Source organism: Carassius gibelio, chromosome A6, assembly GCF_023724105.1.
Source record: "Carassius gibelio isolate Cgi1373 ecotype wild population from Czech Republic chromosome A6, carGib1.2-hapl.c, whole genome shotgun sequence".
NCBI classification, from domain to species: Eukaryota; Metazoa; Chordata; class Actinopteri; order Cypriniformes; family Cyprinidae; genus Carassius; species Carassius gibelio.
In genome coordinates this window covers 2,416,442-2,441,563 of record NC_068376.1, presented here as the reverse complement: position 1 = coordinate 2,441,563, position 25,122 = coordinate 2,416,442, and the positions used below count along the sequence as shown (strand labels likewise).

Sequence of the window (25,122 nt, the reverse complement as noted above, 5' to 3'; positions counted from 1 at the left end):
TATTTGAGTATTTTATTATTATTTAATTTGAATTGAATTACATTTTTAATACTCCATTAGATTTTTTGTAATTGTGTTATGTGCTTTTGTCATTTTTATTAGTTTTAGTTCTTTTAAAATTTACCGTTTATGTTTAATTTACTATAAAATAAAACTGTGTTTTTTAGATATTGATTTTACCTTCTTATGTGTTTTTTAATGGATTAATAATAATAATATTTATTATTATTATAATTATAATAAATAATATATTAGTATGTATTTATTTATTATTTGCTAAATTTATAAATTTATTTGCTATTTATTTATAAATTGTATTTTATATATATTTTTTAAATATTTTATATTTATATTTATATATTATTATAGTTTTTATTAAAATGATTATCTTTTATTTTTGTATTTTAATATTTTATTATTATTTCATTTTAATTTTGTTTTCAGTTTGTTTAAAAAAATTGTTATCTGCATTTTTATTCGTTTTTGTTCTTTATTATTATTACTGTTTAGGTTTAATTTGTTTTTATTTCAGTATATTTTTATGTATTTTTGGATTCATTTCTTAGAAAATTTGGTGCTTTAATTATGTATTCATTTATTTATTTTAATTTATATTTTATTTAAGCTTGTTAACAAAATGTTTTTTTGTTTCTTTGTTTTTTAATCTGGTCGATATGGGCTGAGAAAAGATAATTCAACAACATATCTACATGAAGATTTTGTAATGTCAATATAATTGTGTGATTTAAGTGTATAGTAAGACAAACTCCATCTCTGACTGCAGTGCCGGCGCAGCCCACTAATTTTGAAGCAGAGGCCGAGCTGGACACCCGGATCATGCTGTCATGGCTGTGGCCCGTCCAGGATCAGATCACCAAATATGAGCTCACATACTGGGAAGCTGGCACTGATAACAAGGTAAAGGCAGAACACAGCTAAGGTCACTGAATCTGTGTGAATGACTACAGTAAGTTCACAATGATATTACTAGCATACATGCTATCTTTGCAGTATGGAATACCTGGATAATTTACAGTATACAGTATAAAATTATTAGCACACTATGCAATCATCTTAAACACATGACTGATCAGCCATATCAAATATGTTTTTTATATATATATAGAAATCATTTTGTCTTTTTTGTGGGCTAACAATAATAATATATATATTTTCTTTTTATTTTTTTGCTTAAAAAAACTTTATTTTTTTATGCTGACTGGGCATCACTGAATTTACATATAAACAACAATATTTATAGATTCCCTATATATATATATATATATATATATATATATATATATTTTTTTTTTTTTTTTTTTTATTTATTTTTTTTTTTTTAATATATATATATATTTGTATATTTTCAGGTGTGCTTTTGTCGTTTTTTATAAATATGTATTTTTAGATTTAATTTATATTTATTTCAACTTTAGTTTTGATCATTTTAGTATTTATTAACAGTGACAACACTGCATATTACAGTGCAGTTTGTTATATAATTCATACTGTTTCACAGATGAGAATCTGTATATACTATGCAGCATGCAGTTGTACACTAATAATGCATTCTGAACAGCTTGTGTGTGCCTCTCTTTGTCTTTTATCCATCACAGCACCATGTCATCTTTAACCCAGCTGGTTCATATGCTGTCGAAAGCCTGAAGCCAGACACACTCTACAAGTTTACTCTAGCCGCGCGCTCAGAGATGGGACTCGGGGTGTACACACAGCCCATAGAGGCCCGGACGGCCCAGTCCAGTAAGTGTCAACTGTTCATTAACTCAAACTGTGACCATCTTAGACTTTGACCAATTCAGTACTGGCCCAGTCACTCGGCTAAAGATTGTTAATAAGGTACGTTACTTTCCATATTTTTCCATTACTGCACCATATCGCTGACTTATGAAACATTCAGTGCAGGTGTTTACAAATAAAATGCAAAGATTTGACCATCAAAACACAAAAATATAATCTTGAAATATTTACTACATTGGTACCCTGAATGCATGATTATTTTTTGGCTCGAGACACATTAATTAACATTATAAGTGGTTTAAGGAGACGGAGTGAAATGCTATAAAAGTGTAAACTAAAACGTCACCTTACATGTACTAAATGGTTATTTATCTCGCTTTATCGCCATACAAAAGACCCTGTGTTTAATAGAGCAGAGCAGCACTGGTGTCTGTTTCATACACAGCATCACTCCAGCTTTTGGGCATCAAGGTCTCAGATGTTCCTGGTTTGTGGTTCAGGTCCGTGCAGAGCTGCAGTGACCGTGGAGTGCGACACACGCTGATTGTTTGTGTTCTCGTGGCGTCAGAATGACGCAGTCAGTACGGCTTAATCTCTGTCCTCATCTTCCTCCGGCTCCAGAGAAATGGACTAAAGCTGAGATATTTATGACAGCTCCTCCGAGAGATCTCCTGCTCTTCAGAGCTATTTGTTAGACGTGTCAGCTTTGAGAGGTTTGATATAAGCCGCGGCTTGGTTCCCACAGAAACACTGGCTTTTTCTTTACGTCTCCTAGTCCGTCTTTTTTGTCCTAGCATCTTTGAGTCGCTATCCTCACAGACCTGAGACACCAAAATCCCTCTGTCTTTCTGTCTCTGTAATTCTGTGCCAGATCCTAGTGAGCTGCCTCACTGCCTACATGAGCAGCTAGCTTATCAAGGGAGCATGTAGACTTTAATGGGCGACTCGTTTAACTCACTTCACACAGGACACAGGAAGTTTTTGAATGTTCATAGTGAAGTTAAGTCACATTTATCTTTGCATAGCACTTCACACAATACAGACTGATTCATAGCAGCTTCAGATTAATAGACAGGTTTAACAGGAAAATAACAGTTTAATGTTGTAAAAGGAATCATTAATGAAACAAAATCAATTTCAGCTATAAAGCAGCTGTACAGAAGATAATACAGTCATTATTCAGCTTAATTCAGTTCAGATTTGATTCTCATCTGATAGTGTGAGTGCAGTTAAATCAATAATATTACTGGATATTAATTGTCTTTTAAACCCTGTTCGTCATGTTTTTTTTTTCCTATGACTCATTTACTTTATGTTTTTGCTTAAAAAGCAGCAAAAGAGCAGCGTGAACACTTTAAAGTCAGCATGAAACAAATTGTGATCATTTCTTCCCTGTTGTGACTTACATCAAAGAGAAATGGCTTCTCAATCTAGAAATAAATGTAGGGCGGGACTTGATTGGATTGACTAGATCATTGCCATTTGCTAATTGCAGCGATCACACATGAATTATAAAAAAATACATACAAAATTACGTGCATATTTAAATTAGTAAACACTGCAATAAAAATAAGAACTGTCCATTTAGATTTCATGGTTACTTAAAAAGAAAAAACTAACTTTTTTCTTCCAAAGACATGAAAAACAGCATTTTAATATATAATTAAGATATAATATATAAATGGGATTTAATATATAATAGGAATAATTCATCCAAAAATGAAAATCATACAAATCTTTTTTTTTTTTTTGACTAATTGAATGAGTTATTTCTGTAATATCCTGTCTAGGTAGGCAGCTCACTATGTTTGACCTTCACACCTCTTTATAGCTTTCTCTCACTTCATTCTCTCTCATTACCATCTGCTCCGTTTCTTTCCGTCTTTAATATTCTTTTATTCATTGCTTTTTTCTTGCTGTCCTGTTTTTTCTCCTCACTGACCAGTGTCTCTTTCGTCTCTGTTTAGTGTCTTCACTTTTCTCTTTTCCTGTTTTATTTCCTTCACACTTTCCTCTGCTGATACTTGCTCTCTTTCTTTTTCCTCACACTCAAGTCTCTCTTATAACCATGTGCTTATATGTCCCTGTATTTATTCTTTTTTCTCACTATTTCTTTTCTTCTCAACTCCCACTTGTGTTTGTCCAGATGTGTGTCCAGTTTCTCTCGTCTCTGTTTAATCTTGTTTTCTCACCCATTTCTCCCACCTTTTCCCACACATTGTCTTTCCTCTCCTGGTTTCCTCAGTCCACAGGTGTAGAACATCTCATTCACACTCACAGATATGTTCCTTGATCTTCTGTGTGGAGTCGAACCTCTTATTTGACCTATTTTTCCCTCAGAAGCCATTTTCTGCCTGCTCTGCTGAACAAAACACAGGAGCGATGCAGTTTTCAGATTTTCATACGTGCACCATCACTGATATCGTTCAGAAAAGCCCATATGTTATGTCTGCTGCTTCTTCAGTCAGAATCAAGGATTGCAGAGAGCCGTGTAATAATCCTACTATATATTGTTTTAGTTTGCCGTGTTCTCAGGATGGGATAGACAGGAGCGGCGGGATTTTCTGTGAACTCAAGTGATTTTAAAAGTAAATCGATAGAGCATTTCAGACACTAGACAGGCCATCAATCACTTCAATTACGTGTCTAGCCAAAGACAGTGTGTCAGACACAGTGTATCTGTTATCTCTGTCATACTTTCACAGATACAGAGTACAAGTAAGCCATCAATCTCTGCTTTCACCTCAAAGCACAATATTTAGACTACAGTATATGCAGACTTTAAAAAAAAATTATAATAATGACTATTCACTCTTGTAAAGAAACGTTCAAAAATTAGTTTGACTCCGCAGCAGAAACTTAAAAAAACAAACATTTAATGGGTTCTAAATTCTTTCGACTTTAGAACATTTCAAAATAGATGAATTTGTGTGTCAGTGCTTTAAAGACCCCAGTAGGAAGCCCTATTATTATTATAATTTAAATAAACTGTTTTCTATTGTGATGCATTTTTAAAATGTAATTAATTCCCATGTTGTCCCATCAGCATCATCACAGTCTTCAGTTTCACATGATCTCTCAGAAATCATGATAATATGTTGATTTGTTGCTCAAGAAACATGTCTGATTGTTTAAAACTGTTGTTCTGCTTAGGTTTTTAGTGGAAAGCAGAATACATTTAGTCAAGATTCTTTGATGAATAGAAATAGGTTTTTTGTGGAACACTGTAAAATTCTTTACTTTAACTTTTGATCAATTTAATGCATTCTTGCTGAATTATATTAATACTTTATCCCCCCCATAAAAATATATATATATTGACCACAAACTTTTGAGCAATATAATTTAAATAAAAGCATCATTTAGTCTATTTGGAATAGAGTACACAGATTCTCATTTCTATGTGTGTTTGCCTGTATTTGCCAGTTTTGCAAAGGACCTTTATTTCTTTGCTAGCTGGTTGCATAAACTTGCTTAGACTGGATCTTAAGACATACAGATGCTAAGTGTATGCAACTGGTCCCAGCTCATGTGTTCCTGCACCCCTTTCCAGCCCCGTCCGCCCCCCCACAGGAAGTGCACCTGATCAGTCTCAGCTCCACCAGCATCAAGGTGAGTTGGGCGGCTCCTCCGGCCGCCAGTCGCCATGGAAACATCGTCAGGTACTCTCTGGCCTATCAGGCGGAGTCGGGCGAGGACCAGCAGCGTCACGAGGTCAAGGACATCCCCGCGGATGTGTCCAGCTACGTGCTGGAAGGGCTGGAGAAGTGGACGGAGTACGTGGTGTGGGTCAAAGCGCACACGGATGTGGGGCCCGGCCCGGAGAGCAGCAGCACCCGCGTCAGAACCAAAGAGGATGGTAATGCTCGGCTCACGGGTGCTTCAGATCTGCTCTCCGTATCTTCTAACTAGCAGCACTGAGTCTCAAACTCACCAGCACTAACTCTTCGTTCCGGGTTTCCTGACTGAACGGCATGAATCCACGCCTCCCTCTGCGATTCTCTCTCTTTCTTCCTTCACGCTGGAGGTTATTCCTGCTGTTCCTCACTCTTCTCTTATTAATGTGCACCAGACAGAGGAAGCGAGAGAGTCTCTGTAGTGGAGTGAAAGTTCAGGACAGCGCTGAGGTTTTGTTCTGTGAGTCAGTCTTTGCTGTGCGATGAAAAGACTCAGAACGAGTGGGCGAACTGAGAGTTTCGGTGGGGTTCACAAACCTCATTGAGACGCTCGCACACACCAACACGGACCTTTATTTAGGGAAGTCTTTTATAGATGGCTATAAACAAATATTACTATCCCATAGTTCATATGAAACAGGTAGAAAATCCCACAGATTTATATAACTGTTCAAAAGGCTGCATTTATTTGATTGAAATACAGTAATAAAATAAATAGTAGTATTGTGAAAAATTATTTTAATTTTAAATAACTGTTTTCTATTTTCATATATTTTAAAATTTAATTTATTTCTGTGATGTGCTGCTGTATTTTCAGCATCATTCCTCCAGTCTTCAGTGTCACATGATCTTCAGAAATCATGAAAATATGATGATTTGCTGCTCAAGAAACATTTCTCATGATTATCAATGTTGAAAACAGTTGTGCTGCTGCATATGTTTTTGGAAGCTGTGATATATTTTCTTTAGGATACTTTGATGTCTACAAAAATCAAAAGAACAGTATTTATCTGAAATTGAATTATTCTGTCACGTTATATATGTATTTACTGCCTCTTTTGATAAATTTATTGCATCCCTTTTAAATAAAAGTATTAGTTTCTTAGAACATGCACACACACACTCACTAAAACACCAACTTGTGAGCAAAAAAAAAAACGGTATGAAATTGTTTAATCATTCTGATTGAAGAACATAAGTGACTCTTAAAAAGCAGGCTTTTAAAGATTAATTTGTGTTCTGAATAAAGAATAAGGAATAATGAGATTCATTGTTTTAAATTAGCATATCTAGTTTAGTAAGTCATGCTGTGCAACATTATTAAGGTGAATTTATAAGTGAGTTAATATCATACGTGCCCTGGGAAGTATTATAAGAATCAGTGAGTGTTTATTCTGTCACAAATGAAATGGGTTACAAATGGCTTAAATAAAACAGAAAAGCATCACTAACACTGAAACTACCACTGCAGTCAGCACCGATAGACTGCTAAAAATTCACTTCCAGGAAAAAGAGACTTATAGAGAGAGAAGAGAGGAGATGGGAAATCAGAATTTGATTGACAGGCTTAACAGACAAGGGACATGTACTTCAAGCGTTCACCTGTCAATCAAACCGCTGAGCCCAGAGGAGACAGAAACGTGCAGCATTAAAACAAGCCCCACATATGGACATATGGACAGAACACACACATGCACTTACACTCATGATTCAACTACATTTTTACATTTCATGAAGGATCAAAAAGTGGTGTTTGCTCATGCAAAACTTTCCGCTAAGATGCTAGGATGTTGTGGGCATCACTTAGCAGCTGTCAGGGTGTTCAGGGAAGTTGCTAAGTGGATATTCACTGGCCCAAATCTAATCTCTATGATGCTATCTAAATATGAGTCCAGTTTCTCCTTCAGTGCATGCTAACATTCTTTTTCGTTATTACTTTATTTTAAAAATGATGCATTAGATTGATCAAACGTGACAGTACTTTATATAGGCTGGTTTTAAAATAGTTTTTGTACAAATGATCAATTTGTTTCAATATTCAGCAGCACAACTGTTTTCAACATTGATAATAATCATGTTTCTTGAGCAGCAAATCATCGTATTAGAATGATTTCTGAAGATCATGTGACACTGAAGACTGGAGGACTGATGCTGAACAATCATTACAGAAATACATTACTTTTTAAAATATATTCAAATAGGAAACAGTTATTTTAAATTGCAATAATGCTTCATAATATTACCGATTCCACTGTATATTTTAATCAAATAAATGCAGCCTTGGTGAGCAGAAAAGTCTTTTGAACAGTGTTTTTTTGATGGCTGATTGCTCTGTTGTTGATATACACTGCGAGATTGTTCTGGAAGGTTGTTTCTGTGCTATTCTGGTCTCTAGATATAGCTTGAATCTTTCCTGCAATTTAAGTCTGTGGAATGTTTTACCGTCTGCAGAGCAAAAAATTGTACGATTGATAGCTTAAAACAGTAATAGTAAATCGTATGTGAGTCTATATTGAACCAAGCATGAGCAATAGTGATAGTGATGCTAAGCTTAGCAAGGAACAAAACTCTAAACCAAAGATTCATGCAGGCCTGGGGCTGTTGATGCCCTTAACTTTGAAGTTTCATTTCAGGTTCTTTTGGAGGGTTATTAATCAGAACAAAATTAGATAAATCAAACTACTGAGTTTTCTTTTGCATATTCTGGTGAGAATAATGCGCTGCGGTGGCTGATAAGGCTTTAAACGGCGCTGACTGAAAGGTGCAGGTGCAGACATTGATGTGTTTTTATCTGAAAACTTTTCCATCGGTTCTTCTTACCTTTTCCGCCCATTCAGAGAAGCTCGCTAACATCCATATTCATCGAGCAGAACTGATCCCAGACAGAACAGTGTTTTTTATTTTTTATTTCTCAACCTCTTAACGTGTGTATTCTCACAAATCAAAGCACACACTTTGGTTTGAGGCATTCATAGTTTATTCACCGCAGTTATGAATGTCCTTTACGCAGGAAAGCAAAGTGCAGTGCTGCTGGTTGAATGAGTAGTTTGAGCAAGGTCACATCACACAGGATCTGAATACATGCTGTATTCTCACACAAATGTATTGTACCTGCCCATGTGTTGTGCTGCATATTAGCAGCTTGTGTAGACCAGGTCCTGTTTTCACATTTCCTGCATGAGGCTGGGCTGAGCCTAACTCTCAGGTGATCTCTGATATTTATGATTTGAGCTGGAGTTGGAGTGGCATGAAGTGGCTGTGAGCAGCGAGGATAGTGTGAACCCGTCCTGTCCGGTTCATCTCTCTGTCTGCATTTCCATGGAGACATGGTGAGAGAGCGAGGAAAAGGGAAAGTTGAGAGGGCGAGAAAGACGGCGGATTCAGACATCAGGATGGAGTATAAGCAGACGAAAGATTTGAGGAGCAAAGTCTGCGTTTTCATCTCTCAGAGGAATGTTATGCATTTAATATGAGTTAAACTCTATCGGCAGCACATCAACTACCACAGAACAGAAATGAGACTTCTCAAAGGTTTTCTATTGTTTAGAAATTCTGATTAATGCACTCTCATTAAAAAGCTGTCACTGTGGCAGAACCCTAAGGTAAAAAAGCTGAAATGCACATCTTTACTTTATTTACCCCTAAATGGTACATAGTACATTAAATATATCAATATTATTCTTTACAAGAATAGTATAGTATCCAAAGTGTAAATGTTAGTCACATTTTTAAAGGGTACACAGTACTAGGACATACATTTTTAAATTAGTTAATTAATACTGCATAATTCTATATATATTTAAAAAAATAAAAATAAAAAGGCCACAAAAGGGGTTCTCAACCAGGGGCCCCAAAAATGGCTTAAAATTGTTTAAAATAACAAGCTATATTATTATTTTATATGTATGTGGTATTTTTAAAGAATGATTTGTAAAGTAATGGAAATTGATTTTTTTTTAAAAGTTGAACTTAAGTCATTTACATTGAATATATATATATATATATATATATATTAGGGGTGTAACGGTTCACAAAATTCACGGTTCGGTTCGATACGATACACTGATGTCACGGTTCGGTTCGGTTCGGTTCGGTTCGATACGTTTTAGATACAGCAAAATGTAAAAACATCTCAACTTTTAAGAATGCCGCAAGCGCACCGCGGGTCATGTGACAAGAACCAACCAATCAGCTTCATCCTTTCCCGTAACAACGTTGAGAGCTCAGCCAAGATGAAGGAACAGCTGATCATAGTTGTATATGGATTGCAATTTTGAAATAAATTCAGTAGCAGAGCTACTGCAAGCGATTTTTAGAGCTGCAAATCCATTTATCCTTCGCTGAAATTTCCGCGTCTCATGGAGAGAGCACGTCATTGTTGCTTAGCAAAGACAGACGCCTCATGAGCGCTTCTGCCCAAGCGCTTTGGAAAGGAGGAGAAAGACGCGCTTAGCGTTTTCCATGCGTTTTTAGGCACGATATGTGAACGGCCCCTAAGGCGCTCGCTCACTCAGCACGCGCTGAAGGCTCGTTGCAAAATGTCTAATGCATTTAACAGACCAGAAATATAAGATCCTAAAATAACCAACAGGTCTGGTGTTTGGGTTGGATTCCCTGTAAGCTATAGTTTCTAAATGCTGCAGGGATAGTTTGCTGCGTGCATGTTTCTCCTTTTTTTCGTCTTTTCCCAGATAGTACTGACGCATATATCCCAGATATTCCCGCTGGTTTTTTTTTTTTTTTTTTTGTAATCTCGCTGGTGTACCCTGTCATGTTGCAGATGCGACATACCGTTGTTTTTTTATCCACCACTCTCTTGCCATCACCATTATAGCTTAAAGGGAATCCAAAGTGCACCCAAACACCAGACCTGTTGGTTATTGGAGGATCTTCTCATTTCTAGTCTGTTAAACGCATTGGCTATTTTGCAACGAGCCTTCAGCGTGTACTGAGTGAGCGAGCGCCTGCTGAGTAGCCTAACATAAACATATAAGATGGTGTTTTTTTCTTCTTCGGGAGTGTCAGGGGCGTTGCCTGTTACGTTGTTTGGGTTATTGGGCTACCTTGTTGAACGCATATCATTATATTTCTTTCTCTCTCTTTTTTTTTTTTTTTTTCAAATATAATTAATTACTCCAACGAACCGTTCGGTATACATAATGCGTACCGCGTACCGAACCGAAAGCGTCGTACCGAACGGTTCAATACGAATACGCGTATCGTTACACCCCTAATATATATATATATATATATATATATATATATATATATATATATATATATATATATAATATGGATTGCATGGAAATTGGGATGTTATATGGATGAAAATTGCTATTTGTCAATAAAAAATAATAAAAACTAGAAAAGTCATCGGTAAAATGTGTAAGCAATGAACAACATTATGTTGTTGTGATTATTCAATTTAATTATGATGCTTATTTAGAATAATTATATTAATTATGAAGATCATTATTTTGACATATTTCCGCTCTGTAAATGAAACTAATTAAAAAATACAGAGTTTCAAAAGAGTAATGACAGTAACTGAACATAAATGCTAGTGTGATAGAGATCACTCACTGGTCTGTGTAAAGTCAGATGCAATTTTTCAACAGTGTCAAGAATGCATAAGCAAACTTTCACATGAAATGTGCAAGACTGAATTATTCATTTAGCTTTCAACCCCCTGCAATGCTGGCCTAGTTTACTCCATTGTAAGTTCCAACCTTTTCCCCAGATTTGTGTCTGTGGTAATTGACATTATGCTGCAAAGGGTGTCGATTGAGCTGAACTTGTATTAAACTTGCACAAACATGCTGTTAAAATTGACCGTGTCGATGTTTGGTTCCAGTCCAGATCACACATCTGCAGAGGAGCACCATATTTTGGTTTATCTGTTTTCAGGCATTGACTTTTCTCTCATCTGCAGGTCAAGGCTGAATTTCAGCCAGCGCCAAGACATTTATACAGTTAAATGACTCCAATTAAGCACAGCCTGTTTTGCTGACGTTCAGCACTCCATAGATCTTCTGCACTTGAGCTGTTACTGCTGGGATGGGATCTGGTTATTAATCTCTTAATGCTGTGCTTTTTAACCTTCACTCCTGTCTTCCCTCCCTTCACTGCTTCATCTATTGACTATCAATTGACTGTCATTAACATCTACTGAACTGCTGCTCTTTTGCACTCATGTCAGCCTAAACTCCTGGGGGAGCTGAGCTGGCCGGGAGCGTTATGTGGGTTTGGTGAAGCCTGTCTCCCAGACTCTCAATGCAACACATTTGTAATTGTGAAATGCATGTCACAAGGATAGTTCAACCTTATGTCATTTTAAACCTGAATGACATATATTTATACTGATTGTTTCCATGCAATTAAAGTTTATGATGACCACCAATCTCCAAAAAGGCACAAAAATATTTTATTATTATTATTTTTATTTATTGTTGTTATTATTATTATTATTATTATTATTAAACAAAAAGCTGGTATTTCAGTCTAAATTATTTCATGAGTGCTTTCATGATGCATTTATTTTTGGAGTGTGAATATTCTTCAAAACAAAGAAAGAACGTCTTAATGCTGAATGCTAATTTTTGAGTAAAATATCATTTTAATTCTAGTTTAATTCTAAGCTTTTGTGTATTTGAGAAATGTAATGTCTGAAGGGAATTATAGAGAGTAGATAACTGCATAGCTACTTTATTATTAATAATAATAATGTTATTTAATTTTTTATTTTATTTTTACATTTTATTTTTATTATATAGATTGTATTGTTTTATTGGTTTACCCTTGTCCCAGAGTCAGACTTTTAATATTAATATATGAAAAATATAAAAATATAATTATATTTATATAAATAATTATTTTTATTATAATTAAATATTTTATTTTTACGTCAACATAAATAGATTTTATTTTGTATTTGTCCCAAGCTCAGGCTTTTATTATTAATATTTGAAATTGTCAAAATGTTATTTTTTTATTTAAAAAACATTTTTCTCGTATGTTAACTTCTTGAGAAATATAATGTCTAAAGTGAATTACATGATATGTAAAAATTGATAGCCTGAATGCACTGTAAGTCACTTTGGATAAAAGCGTCTGCTAAATGCATAAATGTAATTTAATTGAATTTAATTACAGAGAGCATATTTTTAGCAGTACTAAACGTTGTTCAAGTGTGTTGGCTGTAGCCTGGGAGCAGGTTTTGTGGGGTCTGTACCTTTAAATGACCTGAGTGTGTTTCGGTGTGTGATCGAGCTCTAAATGTTTCTTCTCTGCCTCCCACAGTGCCTGGCGCCCCTCCACGCAGGGTTGAGGTGGACAATGTGAACTCCACGGCCCTGCGGGTGTCCTGGAAGCCTCCTCTGCAGCAGAAGCAGCACGGACAGATCCGCGGCTACCAGGTGGTTTACTCACGGCTGGAGAACGGAGAGCCGCGCGGACAGCCCATCATACTGGACGTGGCCCTGCCCGAGGCACAGGTACTCACAGAGAGAGAATAGAAAATGTGCAACCAAATCACATTGTACATGGATCCCCAGATTATGACAAAAAATGTATTGAATATGTCCTCATATTCACCTCTTTGATAGATATACCGTATCTTCCGGACTATAAGTCGCACTTTTTTTCATAGTTTGGCTGGTCCTGCGACTTATAGTCAGGTGCAACTTATTTATCAAAATTAATTTGACATGAACCAAGAGAAAACATTACCGTCTCCAGCCACGAGAGGGCGCTCTATGCTGCTCAGTTCTCCTGTAGTCTACACTGAAGACATAGAGCGCCCTCTTGCGGCTGGAGACGGTAATGTTTTCTCTTGGTTCTAAATAAATGCGACTCATAGTCCAGTGCGACTTATACATGTTTTTTCCCTCGTCATGATGTACTTTTGGACTGATGCGACTTATACTCAGGTGTGACTTATTGTCCGAAACATACGGTACATATTTTTTATATATTTGTCCTTTCTCAATATAAACTTTTTTTTTTAAGTTCCTATCGACTCATTCCAACTGAATACATTTGTGCTGTATACATTTTAAATAGATGCATTTCAACCACAGCTCAACCACATTTTAAAGCAAGCAAGTTGATACATAAAATGTTACTGAATGCATAAAATGTTAGCAGTCATCTCAATCTGACCAAAATCAGACAAAAGTGAAGTGGGAAGAGTTTTATTCATAAAAGTATTATTCCAGCTTGCAGAGGGATGATCCGAACTCAGCGAGTGTTATTCAAATGAAGTTAATATTAATATATATGTATTTGAGAGGAATTGGTTTTTGATTAAATGGATCAGGAGCTGTAGTGTGCTCTAATCCTTGCTGAGTATTGATGGAGAGCTGCTGTAGGATTGTTATTCAGTGTTTAGCTTGCAGGAGCACGCCGACTCTCTGACTCCAGGTGTCTGCCTCTCAGTCAGCCTGCTTTAGTGTGTGTGTGTGTGTGTGTGTGACAGGGAATTACACTACATGCATGACTTACAGCATGTGTGATGCTAAGAGACCTGTGCCTCATGAGTGTCAGAACTCAAGGAACAGAACGAGACGTGAGTCAAACTGCAGGAAAGTTTGGATGCATCCTAGAAGGATCTGCCTCGTCTACCTCGTCTGTCGTTCACATACACTCTTTTGGGGTTTCCTTCCTCCCTCGCAGCAGATAAACACACACCTCTTTATCCATTTGTCAGCTGCATTCCTGTCTTATCTGTGCGGAGACGAGGAGTCTTGAGCAAGATTCTTGCATCTCTGCACATTTGTTGTTATTATCAGATGCACACGTTCACTCATGCAAACCTAAAGTCATTAGTCGTCATACATGGACATCTATTTGTCAAACTAACTTGACAGTTTGTGTAGATACATTTATACATCAGTCACGCAGTAGAAACTTATTGCATGTTGACTGCTAATCTTGATTCACTTTATTAGCATGACAAAAACATGACATTTATGTTGGCGAAACAGTGAGTATAGTAAAATAACAGAAGTACAAATGATGTCTACAATTATTAGTATCATTATTATCTTATTATTTTCCAAGTTGTTTTACTTACATAACTTTACATAATTAAGTTTTCTATTTAATTTATTTTATTATAAAAACATTAATTCATTAATTTAAAAACAACCATGGGTTGACCAAAGTGCTGTACATAAAATTACTGAAAGGGCATTAAAAGACAAATATGAATAAATAAAATTAATTAACAAACTAAGCTATAAAACATTTGGCAACTTTTGAAACAATAACACACGTTTTAAGCCATCATCACCTGCCCAAATAAATAAGATTCAAGCATAGTTTGGGAAACAGAAAGAGAAGGCACCATATTTATATGCATTTATATAATTTTTGATTAATACAGTCTGTTTGTGTCATTTGCATCACAACCAATAGTTTTGGGTTTGGACACTCTTTTTCTTCAAAGGTTAGTGTTCTTGGTTACCAAGGAAACAACAGTTAAGGTAAAAAGCATGTGATCAAGTGAAAAATAAAAACAATATTTTTGTTGTGGCGAAGTTTCCAATTAAATTATTTCAAATTATGCAAAAGTTGGGAAATTATATTTAATTTTTTGTATTTAGATATACAATAAAATACTGGTTATGATGATTTAAATGCTATTAAATACTAAACTTAATTTGAGACATGGTGGAAATCACATTTTGAAATGTATTTTCTAAGAGTCTACAAGTTCAAAAGTGCCCCTCATTGGATAAATATTGTGAAATAAATAGGGCCGGGACTTTAATGAGTTGGATGAGTTTCGGCGGACCGATTATACTGAAGCACCAACTAGCGTTCGCATATCACTGCAGCACATCGAGCCTCAAGTATCACCTCAACGCAAAACATATAGCAGCTAGCGTGGACTTTACACTTTATGTTGAACTATGTATAATTTTGTTGGTGCAACAGTTTATGTTGAACTCTTTATTGTTTTGGCCAAGGTTATTGAGAGTTGGACTTAGTATGTTATGGCCTCTGAAGCAACAGAGAGATGTTTTCTAATAGTCAGTGTTTCCAATGATCTGAATGTAATTGACAGTATTGTGTTTTACTTAAAAAACACTTTACAAAAGGTTTCAAGACCTATAAGCTTCCTGAATTTCTGAAATGTACTATTACTAAATTGTTTCTAAATATGCTATTGCTACACTTCATGTCAAAAATTGCACTGGTCTGCTAGACTTGGTTGAACAAAAATAAACAATATTTTGTTGCTTAAGCGTATGTATTCAGTCATTATTCAATAGTATACTATAAATCCATGTGAAAATAAATTACTTCTCACTGTTCTCAGGTCAAATATTTATATGCGATTAAAATGCGATTAATTTCGATTAATTAATTACAAAGCCTCTAATTAATTAGACTAATTTTTTTAATCGAGTCCCAGCCCTAGAAATAAACTAAAGTAAGATGATAGTGAGTGAAACCAAGCAATTTGACATAAAATACATCATTTGCAAAGGAAAAATGAATCAAACAGTAGTTATTATAAGTAAAAATGATCAAATCTCCATCATCATCTCAGTATGTGTTCTTCTTTTGTGTAATGAAGGCGAGCTGCGCACAGGAGCCTCTCCATATTAGAATCGATAAGGAGCAGTTGGTTTGCTCGTTCTCTGTTCTCTGGGGAGTGAGAGATGAGATGAACACTCGTACATCACTTCCACGCGTGATGGATTGAATCTGTGCAGCGTGTGCTGAATCATTCTGAGTGACCCGTTCTGTCAGTCTCAGAGGCGGATGACTGCTCTCTCATGCCACCCGTGCGCTCACATCTGACTGCCATGTCCTTGTCTGAAAGATAAGAAGTGGCTCTCGGCTGTCCGTCCTGATGAAGTCTGTCCAGCAGTTATGCTCCACGGGCGTCATTTCTCATCACACTCCTAAAAACAGAGTAAAACCGCATCTGGGCTGGAGTTCAGAGTTGTGACTGAAGGTAGAACACGCTAAGATTGTGTTTAGCACTAATGTGAGCAGTTTCTTTTTATAAGCTGGCATTTTGCCCACTCTCCCTTGACTAATTAAAAAAATGAACAGAGTGATGTGAAACTTTAAGGCGTCATGGTTATAAACACACTGCTACATAAAGCCTTGATTAGATGCTGCCTCCCAGGGCTTTATGGGAGTTTATATGGCTCTAATATAGTTACTGTCCATTTATTTTTAACTAAAAGGTTAAGCAAACAGCCCTTGTCTTACCAAGAATCATTTTGGCTAAATGGCCATTTTGGAGATTTAAAAAAAAGAAAAGTAATGAAATAAATTCTTCATATTGTTGTATTGGGCTCAGTTACTGTAAAAAAAAAAAAAAAAAGTGCTTACTTTTATCATTAATACTAATATATATATATATATATATATATATATATAAAATTAAATATTTATTAAAGTACTTAAAATACAAGCTAAAATATAATAAAATATAAGCTAAAATTATAAAAGTATGCAAATATATTAAATTAAATGTGGAATACATAAATATTAGATGAAGCTTAAAACTTAAATGATGATTAGAAATAAAGTTGAAAAATAAAAAAGCTGGAAATTAAAAAAGAAAATTCGAAATTATGAAACCTTTATTTAAAAATTTTAAGTTTAAATAAAATTTGAAGTACTTAAATTACTAATACTGAAATTAAAATAAATCAAAGCTAAACAGAAAGTAATAAAAAATAGCAAATACAAATTTAATATTAAAGCTGCAAGCAGCATTTACGGGGTTCAAGCATTTAAGGCATCTGAGGTGGTCTGAGCCAACCTGGATGCATGGATGACAGTTAAACACATCCAAAATGGAGAACAGGCTAACAGAAACACACACACTGAAATTCAATGATTAAACTAATATATTAATACTCTATAAGCATATGCACACACACACACACATATATATGCACAAACATTTTGTTGCAGATATAGGTATCTGAAATAAGTGATAGGTGACAATAAACTTATTGCAAGTCTTCTCTTTTTAAGAGTTTAGATGTCATTTTCAGATTAAACTGTAATCATAATGTGGCAAAATTGGAAAAACTGATACATCTGTATGAACAAAATGGAAAACATCAATTCAATGAGATTTAAAATGTTATAACAGTTAATTTATTAATGTTTAGCTTGAATTCATGAAAACAGTGCTGTTTAACTTAGCTGAATGAACACATTAGTGGTCTTCCGCTGCCATCTAGAGGTTATAAATTGTATTTACTCAAACAACAGTGTTTTTAAACATAACTGGTATAGTGTTATTTTTTGCCCAATCTCTCTTAAATTTTGCATGCTTGCTTAGAATTAAATTATGCATTATTTTACACAGTTTTGATAATTTGTGGGCTTTCTGTTTGTATTAATAGGCCTTTGTGTACACTATGTAAAATAACATATTATAAAACCACTGGTTTATAGTGGTCCAAATGCAATTGTTCAACATGTTTTTGATAATTACTGACCTTCAGAGTCTACAGAATTGTACTTCAGTGGTTTTATTGATTTTCAGCTTAAAGCCTTGGAATACTTTGCCAAAGTAACTTTTTAAAATAATCTTGAATATTTAATTAACAGCTTTATTGACAACGTTGGTCCCAGAGGCAAAGTTGTTCAGAATGAGAATATTTATCAAATTATATGAAGATCTAGTGTTTTTGAGTGAATATATGAGCATTTACAACCAATTTGAGGCCATTTACCATATAAATCTTGTGTTTTGAGACCTTTTCTACTGTTATAGCGCCACCTATGGTCCGATCTCCATGAAACTTTGCATGCTTGTTAAGAGTCACATGTTACATGATGTCACCGACTTTGATAAAGTTTTGAGTTTTCGTTTAGGTTTTATAGGCTTTGGGGTATGTTTGGCCACACCCCTTTTTCTAAATTACCCCTTTACAGCTAACCAAAGGACAAAATTCAACATTTTTTTGATAATTATTGATCTAGAGAGTCCACAGAATATTACTGCAGTGGTTTGGTTCCGATCGGACAAAAAACCTAGGACTAGTTCGCAAAAGTAGGTTTTTAACATATTTGTGAATAACAATTGAACGATTTGATTGACAGCAATGGTTCTAGAGGCAAAGTTGTGCATGATGAGGAGATCTATCAAATGATATGCATATTGTGTTGATATGTGAAACACCACGTGATTACAGAACCATAAAACTTGTTAGCGCCAACTAGTGGCCGATTTCTTTCAAAATTCTTACAGACCTTAAGGTTCATGAGTCGAACGTACCCAGCGAGTTTCGTTCCGATCAACATCCGTTAACCCTTTCAAATAGGTGCTTAAATTTGTTTGGCCAATGGCGGCCATGTTTTTTGAGATATGCTAATGTCCTCATATGTACTTGTGCCCCTTCAGACCAAGACACTGCATACCAATTTTCAAGTCGATCGAGCCAACGGTTGCCTAGTTATAGCAATTTATGTGTTTTTTCTATCTTATAGCGCCCCCAAGTGGCAGAGATGCGCAATTTTTTTGATTTGACCAAAGATTGAGCTCATACATCTGTATACCGAGTTTGGTGAAGATATCTCATTCCGTTCAAGAGTTATAGTCAAAATAGCATTTGGCTAACGTTACCCTAGACGCTTTTTGGCGTACTGTTTCGCGTAAGAATCGAAATTTCAACTTTTTTTTGATAATTTTTGATATTGAGTGGACAGTGGATATTTCTGCAGTGGTTTGATTCCGATTGGTTGAAAATCCTAGGACTAGTTCGCAAAAGTAGGTTTCGGATATAGCTCGATTTTGCGAGAAAACGGTGCGTCGTAGACCCCAAAAAGGCGCCATACACTTTTGTTCGGTCTAACCCAAGGATTGCAACAATGCCATGTTTTTGAGTTTACGGGTAACGGTTTACGATTTACGGCCAAAAATGTCCAAAATTTTTGTTTTTTGCACTGTAGCGCCCCCGTTTGGCCGATTAGGGTGAGACTTTGTCAGAATGTCCCCTCGGGGAGCTCTACAATCTGGCCAAGTTTCAGCTCTCTAGGCCTTACGGTTTGGTCTGCACGATCAGTTTTAGCGGAGAAAAATAATAATAATAAAAAAAATCCTTACAATTACAATAGGGTTTCAGCACTGCGTGCTTGAACCCCTAAAAATTTAATTGAAAACTGACAATACAATATTTTTATTAAAAAAATATTTTAAATAAAAATGTTTAGTAAATTAACTTACTACTAAAATGACGATTAATAGAAATATGAAAAACAAACATAAAAATATTTGTAAGTTTAAATAAAAAAATTAGTAGTAAAATGACTAATACTGAAATGAAAATAAATAGAAATATTAAAAACAAATAAATAAAAATGTTTTTAAGTTTAAATTTAAGAAGTGAAGTAGAACAATTACTAAAACTAAAATGAAAATAAATAGAAATATTATAAATCAACAAATATGTAAACAAATATAAAAACTAATTTGATATAAATTAATTATATAGTATAAAAAATAAAAAATAAATATCTATAAAAAATAACAACAATACCCCTAGTGGCTAATATTGAAACTACAGGGGGTTCATGAGATTGTGTAAAAAAAATTTAATAAATAAAGTTGACATTTAATTCAAAATGAACTGAATAAAAATTCACTTTGTTTATTTTCTTAGTCAGCATTTCTGACTTTACTTTGGACAGTTCATCGGGACTCTTTATTCACCTGAACGAAATGATCTGTTTTTCACCATCCAATCAGTTAAGTGCACATACAGTGTGTCTTGATGCATGTCCTGTCTCATTCAGTAATCCATCACAATAAAGATATAAAATAGCTTCTCAATTCTTTTTCATCTTAAATACAGTAAAAGGTGTAGCACTTTACTCTGATCTTTACTAAAACAAGAGTCATCAAATGTTATTGAAATAAAATATGTATTTTTATTGAGAGGTTACAACATTACATGACATCTCAGAGGATGATTCAAGTAAATGTTAATATTAAAGGTGTTCATCTGAGAAAAGGCTCATGAACTGATGAACTAGAGAATAAGACATTCTATGAGGCAGGTTTTCCTGTGGTTTTAAAAGTCTTTTTGGCTGTAACTGAAAACTTTATTTTTGGTTCAGAGTTTGATGTTTGGACTGGTCTGACGGATTCAGACGGTGCATTGCTTTGTCTCTAGCGGCCTTTGGAAGATGCTTATGTCGGATTTGATTCTTACTGAAGGAAGCTCTCTCTGGATTGAGTTTAAGACGGATACAGGAGTGTTTTGGTACAGGACGGTGATGGGCGGCTGCTTTTTGTTTTCATACCTGAGGACCTTGAAGATCTCCTGCATGTGAGAGAGAGAGAGAGAGAGAGAGAGAGAGAGGAGAGCTGTGAAGCATGAGGCACGTCTCATCAGATAAGACATGCTGTCAAAGTCTGATCTATGTCTCCTTCAGCACAGGAGAGAGTGTGCACGGTGACCCGGTCACTGTGAGGGAGAGAGAGAGATCAGGAGACGGAGATAAACTCAGCCAAACACACAGAGCTTCTCCATGTAGGTGGAGAGGAGCAATCTGTAGTAAACAGGACTATCTTTTCCATACAGGGCGGCATAATGGCCTATACTGTATAAAAGGATAAAGCATGGTGGGCAGTGTTTTTTTACAGGGATTCAATGTGTGTGTGTGTGTGCTCTTGTTTTTGTGTCATATCAGGACACAACTCTGTATAATGACATGGGTATGACACTGGTATTACAAGGAGAGGGTGTCTTATGAGGACATAACCCATGTCCCCATTTTTCAAAACACTTATAAATCATACAGAATGAGTTTTTTTGAGAAAGTAAAAATGCACAAAGTTTCCTGTGAGGGTTAGGGTTAGGTGTAGGGCCATAGAATATACAGTTTGTACAGTATAAAAACCATTACGCCTGTGGGATGTCCCCACTTTTCACAAAAAAGTGTGTGTTTGTGTTTGTGTGTCTGTGATAAGATCTCTTAATGCTGCCACAGATAGCAATGATATTAAATGGAGAATTTTGTTCTTTTAAACCTAGAAACATCGTAGATAGATAGATAGATAGATAGATAGATAGATAGATAGATAGATAGATAGATAGATAGATAGATAGATAGATAGATAGATGAATTCAGAATTCAGAGGAAAAAAAGTCTAATTTTGAGATGCAAACTCTGAATTTTGAAAGTTTATATCCTGCAAAGGTCAGAATTGTCAGATATAAAGTCACAATTGCATTATAATGTATTAAAATAAAACATTTGTGGCAGAAACAAGCTTCAATAGTGATTAGCTGTGTAAAGTGTGCAAAAACAGTCTTTGTAGTGTATGTGCGCAGGCTGCTGACCTGCTGTCTCCTAGCATGCGTCTGGCATTAGTCTGAGCAAACCAGCTCTCGGGAATCCAACTGTGATGAAATATGAGCGAGAGAGCGTTGGCATTGGGTCATGCTAATGGAAGCTTTTATCAGCTCAAAATGAAGGCTGAGACTCAAACAGAACATGACCCTCAATGTGTGCTGACTGATATAACAATTTAACAGCACAAATAGTTTGCGTGGCATCATATATCATAATTTCCCTCAAATGTGCCCAAGCCTGAAAAGCAGTCATGTAGCATCTTGTCCACTCTGAGGAATGTCTGATGTGACATTTCTCAGCTCTCTTGGAGCTTATTGTGAAGAGGCATCAGTGTCAAAGTCAAATGACTTCTCATCTTCATCATAAGAGAGAGAAAAAGCACTCAAACTCCAGACCTGTCGCAGCTGAAGGCACTTTGCATCAATATGATACATTTTAGTGTCTCGTGACATTTGTAAAACCATTAGAGGCACAAATCACATTTTCTTTTGTATAATCTAACATATGTATTACCCTGAAGAAGTAGATTTTTTTAAAGCACTCTTGATGCTCTAGTGCAAAAAAAGAAAAAAGAAAAAAAAAAGTTTAATCTTGACACAAGAAGTGACATCATTCAGACTCTTTCTATATCTGTTAGTACAATACATAAGTTAATATTAAGTTAAATAAGTTAATCGCAAAAGTTGGTATAGTTAGGCTACAGACACAATTTTCCTTAAACATTTTTTTAGCATATTTATTGCTTTTATTCATTTTTTTTCCTAGTTATTTATTTAACTTTTTACAGAAAGACATGATTTTTGCTTCTGTATTTTCTTTAAACAGTTAGAGTTAGAATAGAGTTTCAACTGAAATATGCTGGCCTTTAGCCTATGTGAAATGTTTAAACTCATGACTCATAAATCAGTGTTGTAAATGGGAAAAACAGAGTCAGTTATTGCAGCAGGTGACATCACATGATATATATATATATATATATATATATATATATATATATATAGCTGTGTATATAATTACATAAAACAAAAACCAATAAAAAAGACAAACACACAAAACAAATTTAATGATTCTTAAAACTAAAGAGCTAATATAAAATATTAATAAATAGTATTTAAGTTATAATAAAATAAAATTGATTTTTTTTTTATTATTATTTTTATTTTTATAATTTGTTTATACATTTTTTGTTTAAACTTTGTTAAAAATAGAAAAAGAAATTGGAATAAGAATTGCAAGGCTTATTTTGTTCTCTGCCTGAAACATTTTTGATCAATGTCATGAGAAATCTCTTATATGTATCTCAGCAGTTTCTCATCTCACAGCTGTTTTTGAGATGTTTGGTGGTTCAGACATTGCAACTAAAATATTATTGAAGAACCAGAGCACATCTTCCCTGTATGACTGGATGTTTGTGATGCTGAAACACATTACAGGCACAGTAAACATCTACAGACATGCGCAGATGCACTGGCACATAAACACACGCGTGTGCTAGTACATGCAGTTCATAGACGTGCAGGATCAAGTGTAGAAGTTCATCTACAGTTTATAAAAGATGAACAAAAAGAACATCTATAAAACATCTATAAAAGATGATAAAATACAGGTATAAAAGGTACAAAATGCAATATTGCCAACACATGCACACTTCAAGGGTTTATGGAGACTCAAAAAAGACCCAAATGCAGGAGACATGAAGCACTCAGACTTTATTTGTCAGACTCCGAGCTCTAAAGGTCCAGAGATCGCATAATGAGGAAAGACTAGTGACTGCAGTCTAATTTGTAAGGTTTATGACATCCAAACTTTGAAAGATGTCACCCAAAATCTATCAAATGAGGTGCAAAACTGGAGACTCACATTCGTGTTTGATGAGAGGCTTGTCCCATCAACGTTGAACCGAAACCTTTTCTCTTGCTTTAGCGTTCTCATCCCTCTGTGTTTTTGTATTCGCTGTTTTATGATTGTTTAATGCATTTTCGTAGCGTCTGAAGGCGGTGTGTATTTTATTTGCTGTTATGGAGCAGAATATAAATCCCTCCATCAGTGGAGAGATGGCAGCGCTTCATGTGCATCTGGGGGAAGATAAAGTGTTGACTGAATATGCAGCTGCCATATAAAGAGGAGAAATCACCCTGCTGCCCTCAGACGTGTGCAGGAAGTGAGGCTTTGACTGGCAGACAGCGGGCTCTTTCAGCCTTGTGTGTGTGTGTGTGCATGTGTGTGTGTGTGTGTGTGTGTGTGTGTTTGAGGGGAATAGGGGGGAAAATGTAATCCATGAGCGAGGTGCTGAATAAGCAGATATCCTCTAACCTCTGAAGGTGAAACTTAATCTCTACTTACTGACAGAGGGGCTAAATCATCAGCGTGTGTGTGTGTGTGTGTGTGTGTGTGTGTGTGTTACTACCCATATAACCATTTACCCTCTTCACTGCCCAATTTGACTCTTTCTGGGCGTACACACAACCCTTTATGTGGTGCAATGATGGCTTTGGATGCTAACACTATGATATAGCAATGTAGGACATTTATGTGTGTGTGTGTGTGTGTTATTCAAAGGTTTGAAATCAGTAATATTTTTAATGCTTTTTGCAGTCTCTTCTACTCACCAAGGCTGCATTTATTTTATTTACTAACAGAAATAGAGTAAAAACATTAATATTGTGAAATGTTTAAGAATTTAATATAACTGTTTTCTATTGTTATATGTTGTAAAATTCATTTAATTCCTGAATTTTCAGCATTATTACTCCAGTCTTCAGTGTCATATGACCCTTCATCCATTTTGTATTATTATCAATGTTTAAAACTGTTGAATTGCTTCATATTTTGGTGGAAACTGTGATATATTTTTCTCAGGATTCTTTGATGAATAAACAGTTTAAAAGAAGAAGAATAAAAGAAAAAAATGTCACTTTTGATCAATTTCATACATCCTTGCTGAATAAAAATATTAACATTACTTTTATATGAGCAATGCATATTTTTCCTCATTTATTCTTCAGTTGTCAGACATTGACACAAAGACTGGTCTACTATTAGCTGAATAACAATGCACATTAATTTTAGATTTACCCAGCACTAAACAATAGCTGCTCACTGTACATGTCCATCTGATGAAGTTGATAGGTCTTGGATCAGCTGCAGTATCGCACACAAAATGAAGTGTGTGTGTGTGTGTGTGTGGGCATACGGCAGGAATAGGCCTCCATCTGCCTCGTGAAATACTGCGCGTGTGTTGTGATTATAGACGGGAGACTCACAACTCCTTCATTCTCGCTCTCGGTCTGTTCAAGTGCTCTCAGCGATGGTTTTTTGAATTGGTGTTCTGCCATCGGGG

At 35.2% G+C, this 25,122-nt stretch overlaps 1 protein-coding gene across 6 annotated transcripts in view; it reads left to right on the top strand.

The window, feature by feature from the left end:
• LOC128015253 (receptor-type tyrosine-protein phosphatase F) overlaps positions 1-25,122 on the top strand; it is a 190,640-nt gene that overhangs the window by 123,366 nt on the left and 42,152 nt on the right. For 3 of the 6 annotated variants that reach the window (XM_052598935.1, XM_052598934.1, XM_052598936.1), the window contains 4 exons: positions 785-918; positions 1,617-1,761; positions 5,312-5,617; positions 12,735-12,928. In XM_052598935.1, the coding sequence (XP_052454895.1) occupies positions 785-918; positions 1,617-1,761; positions 5,312-5,617; positions 12,735-12,928 (779 nt within the window). The remainder of the gene's footprint in view (positions 1-784; positions 919-1,616; positions 1,762-5,311; positions 5,618-12,734; positions 12,929-25,122) is intronic. The other 3 variants (XM_052598938.1, XM_052598937.1, XM_052598939.1) reach the window with 1 other exon arrangement.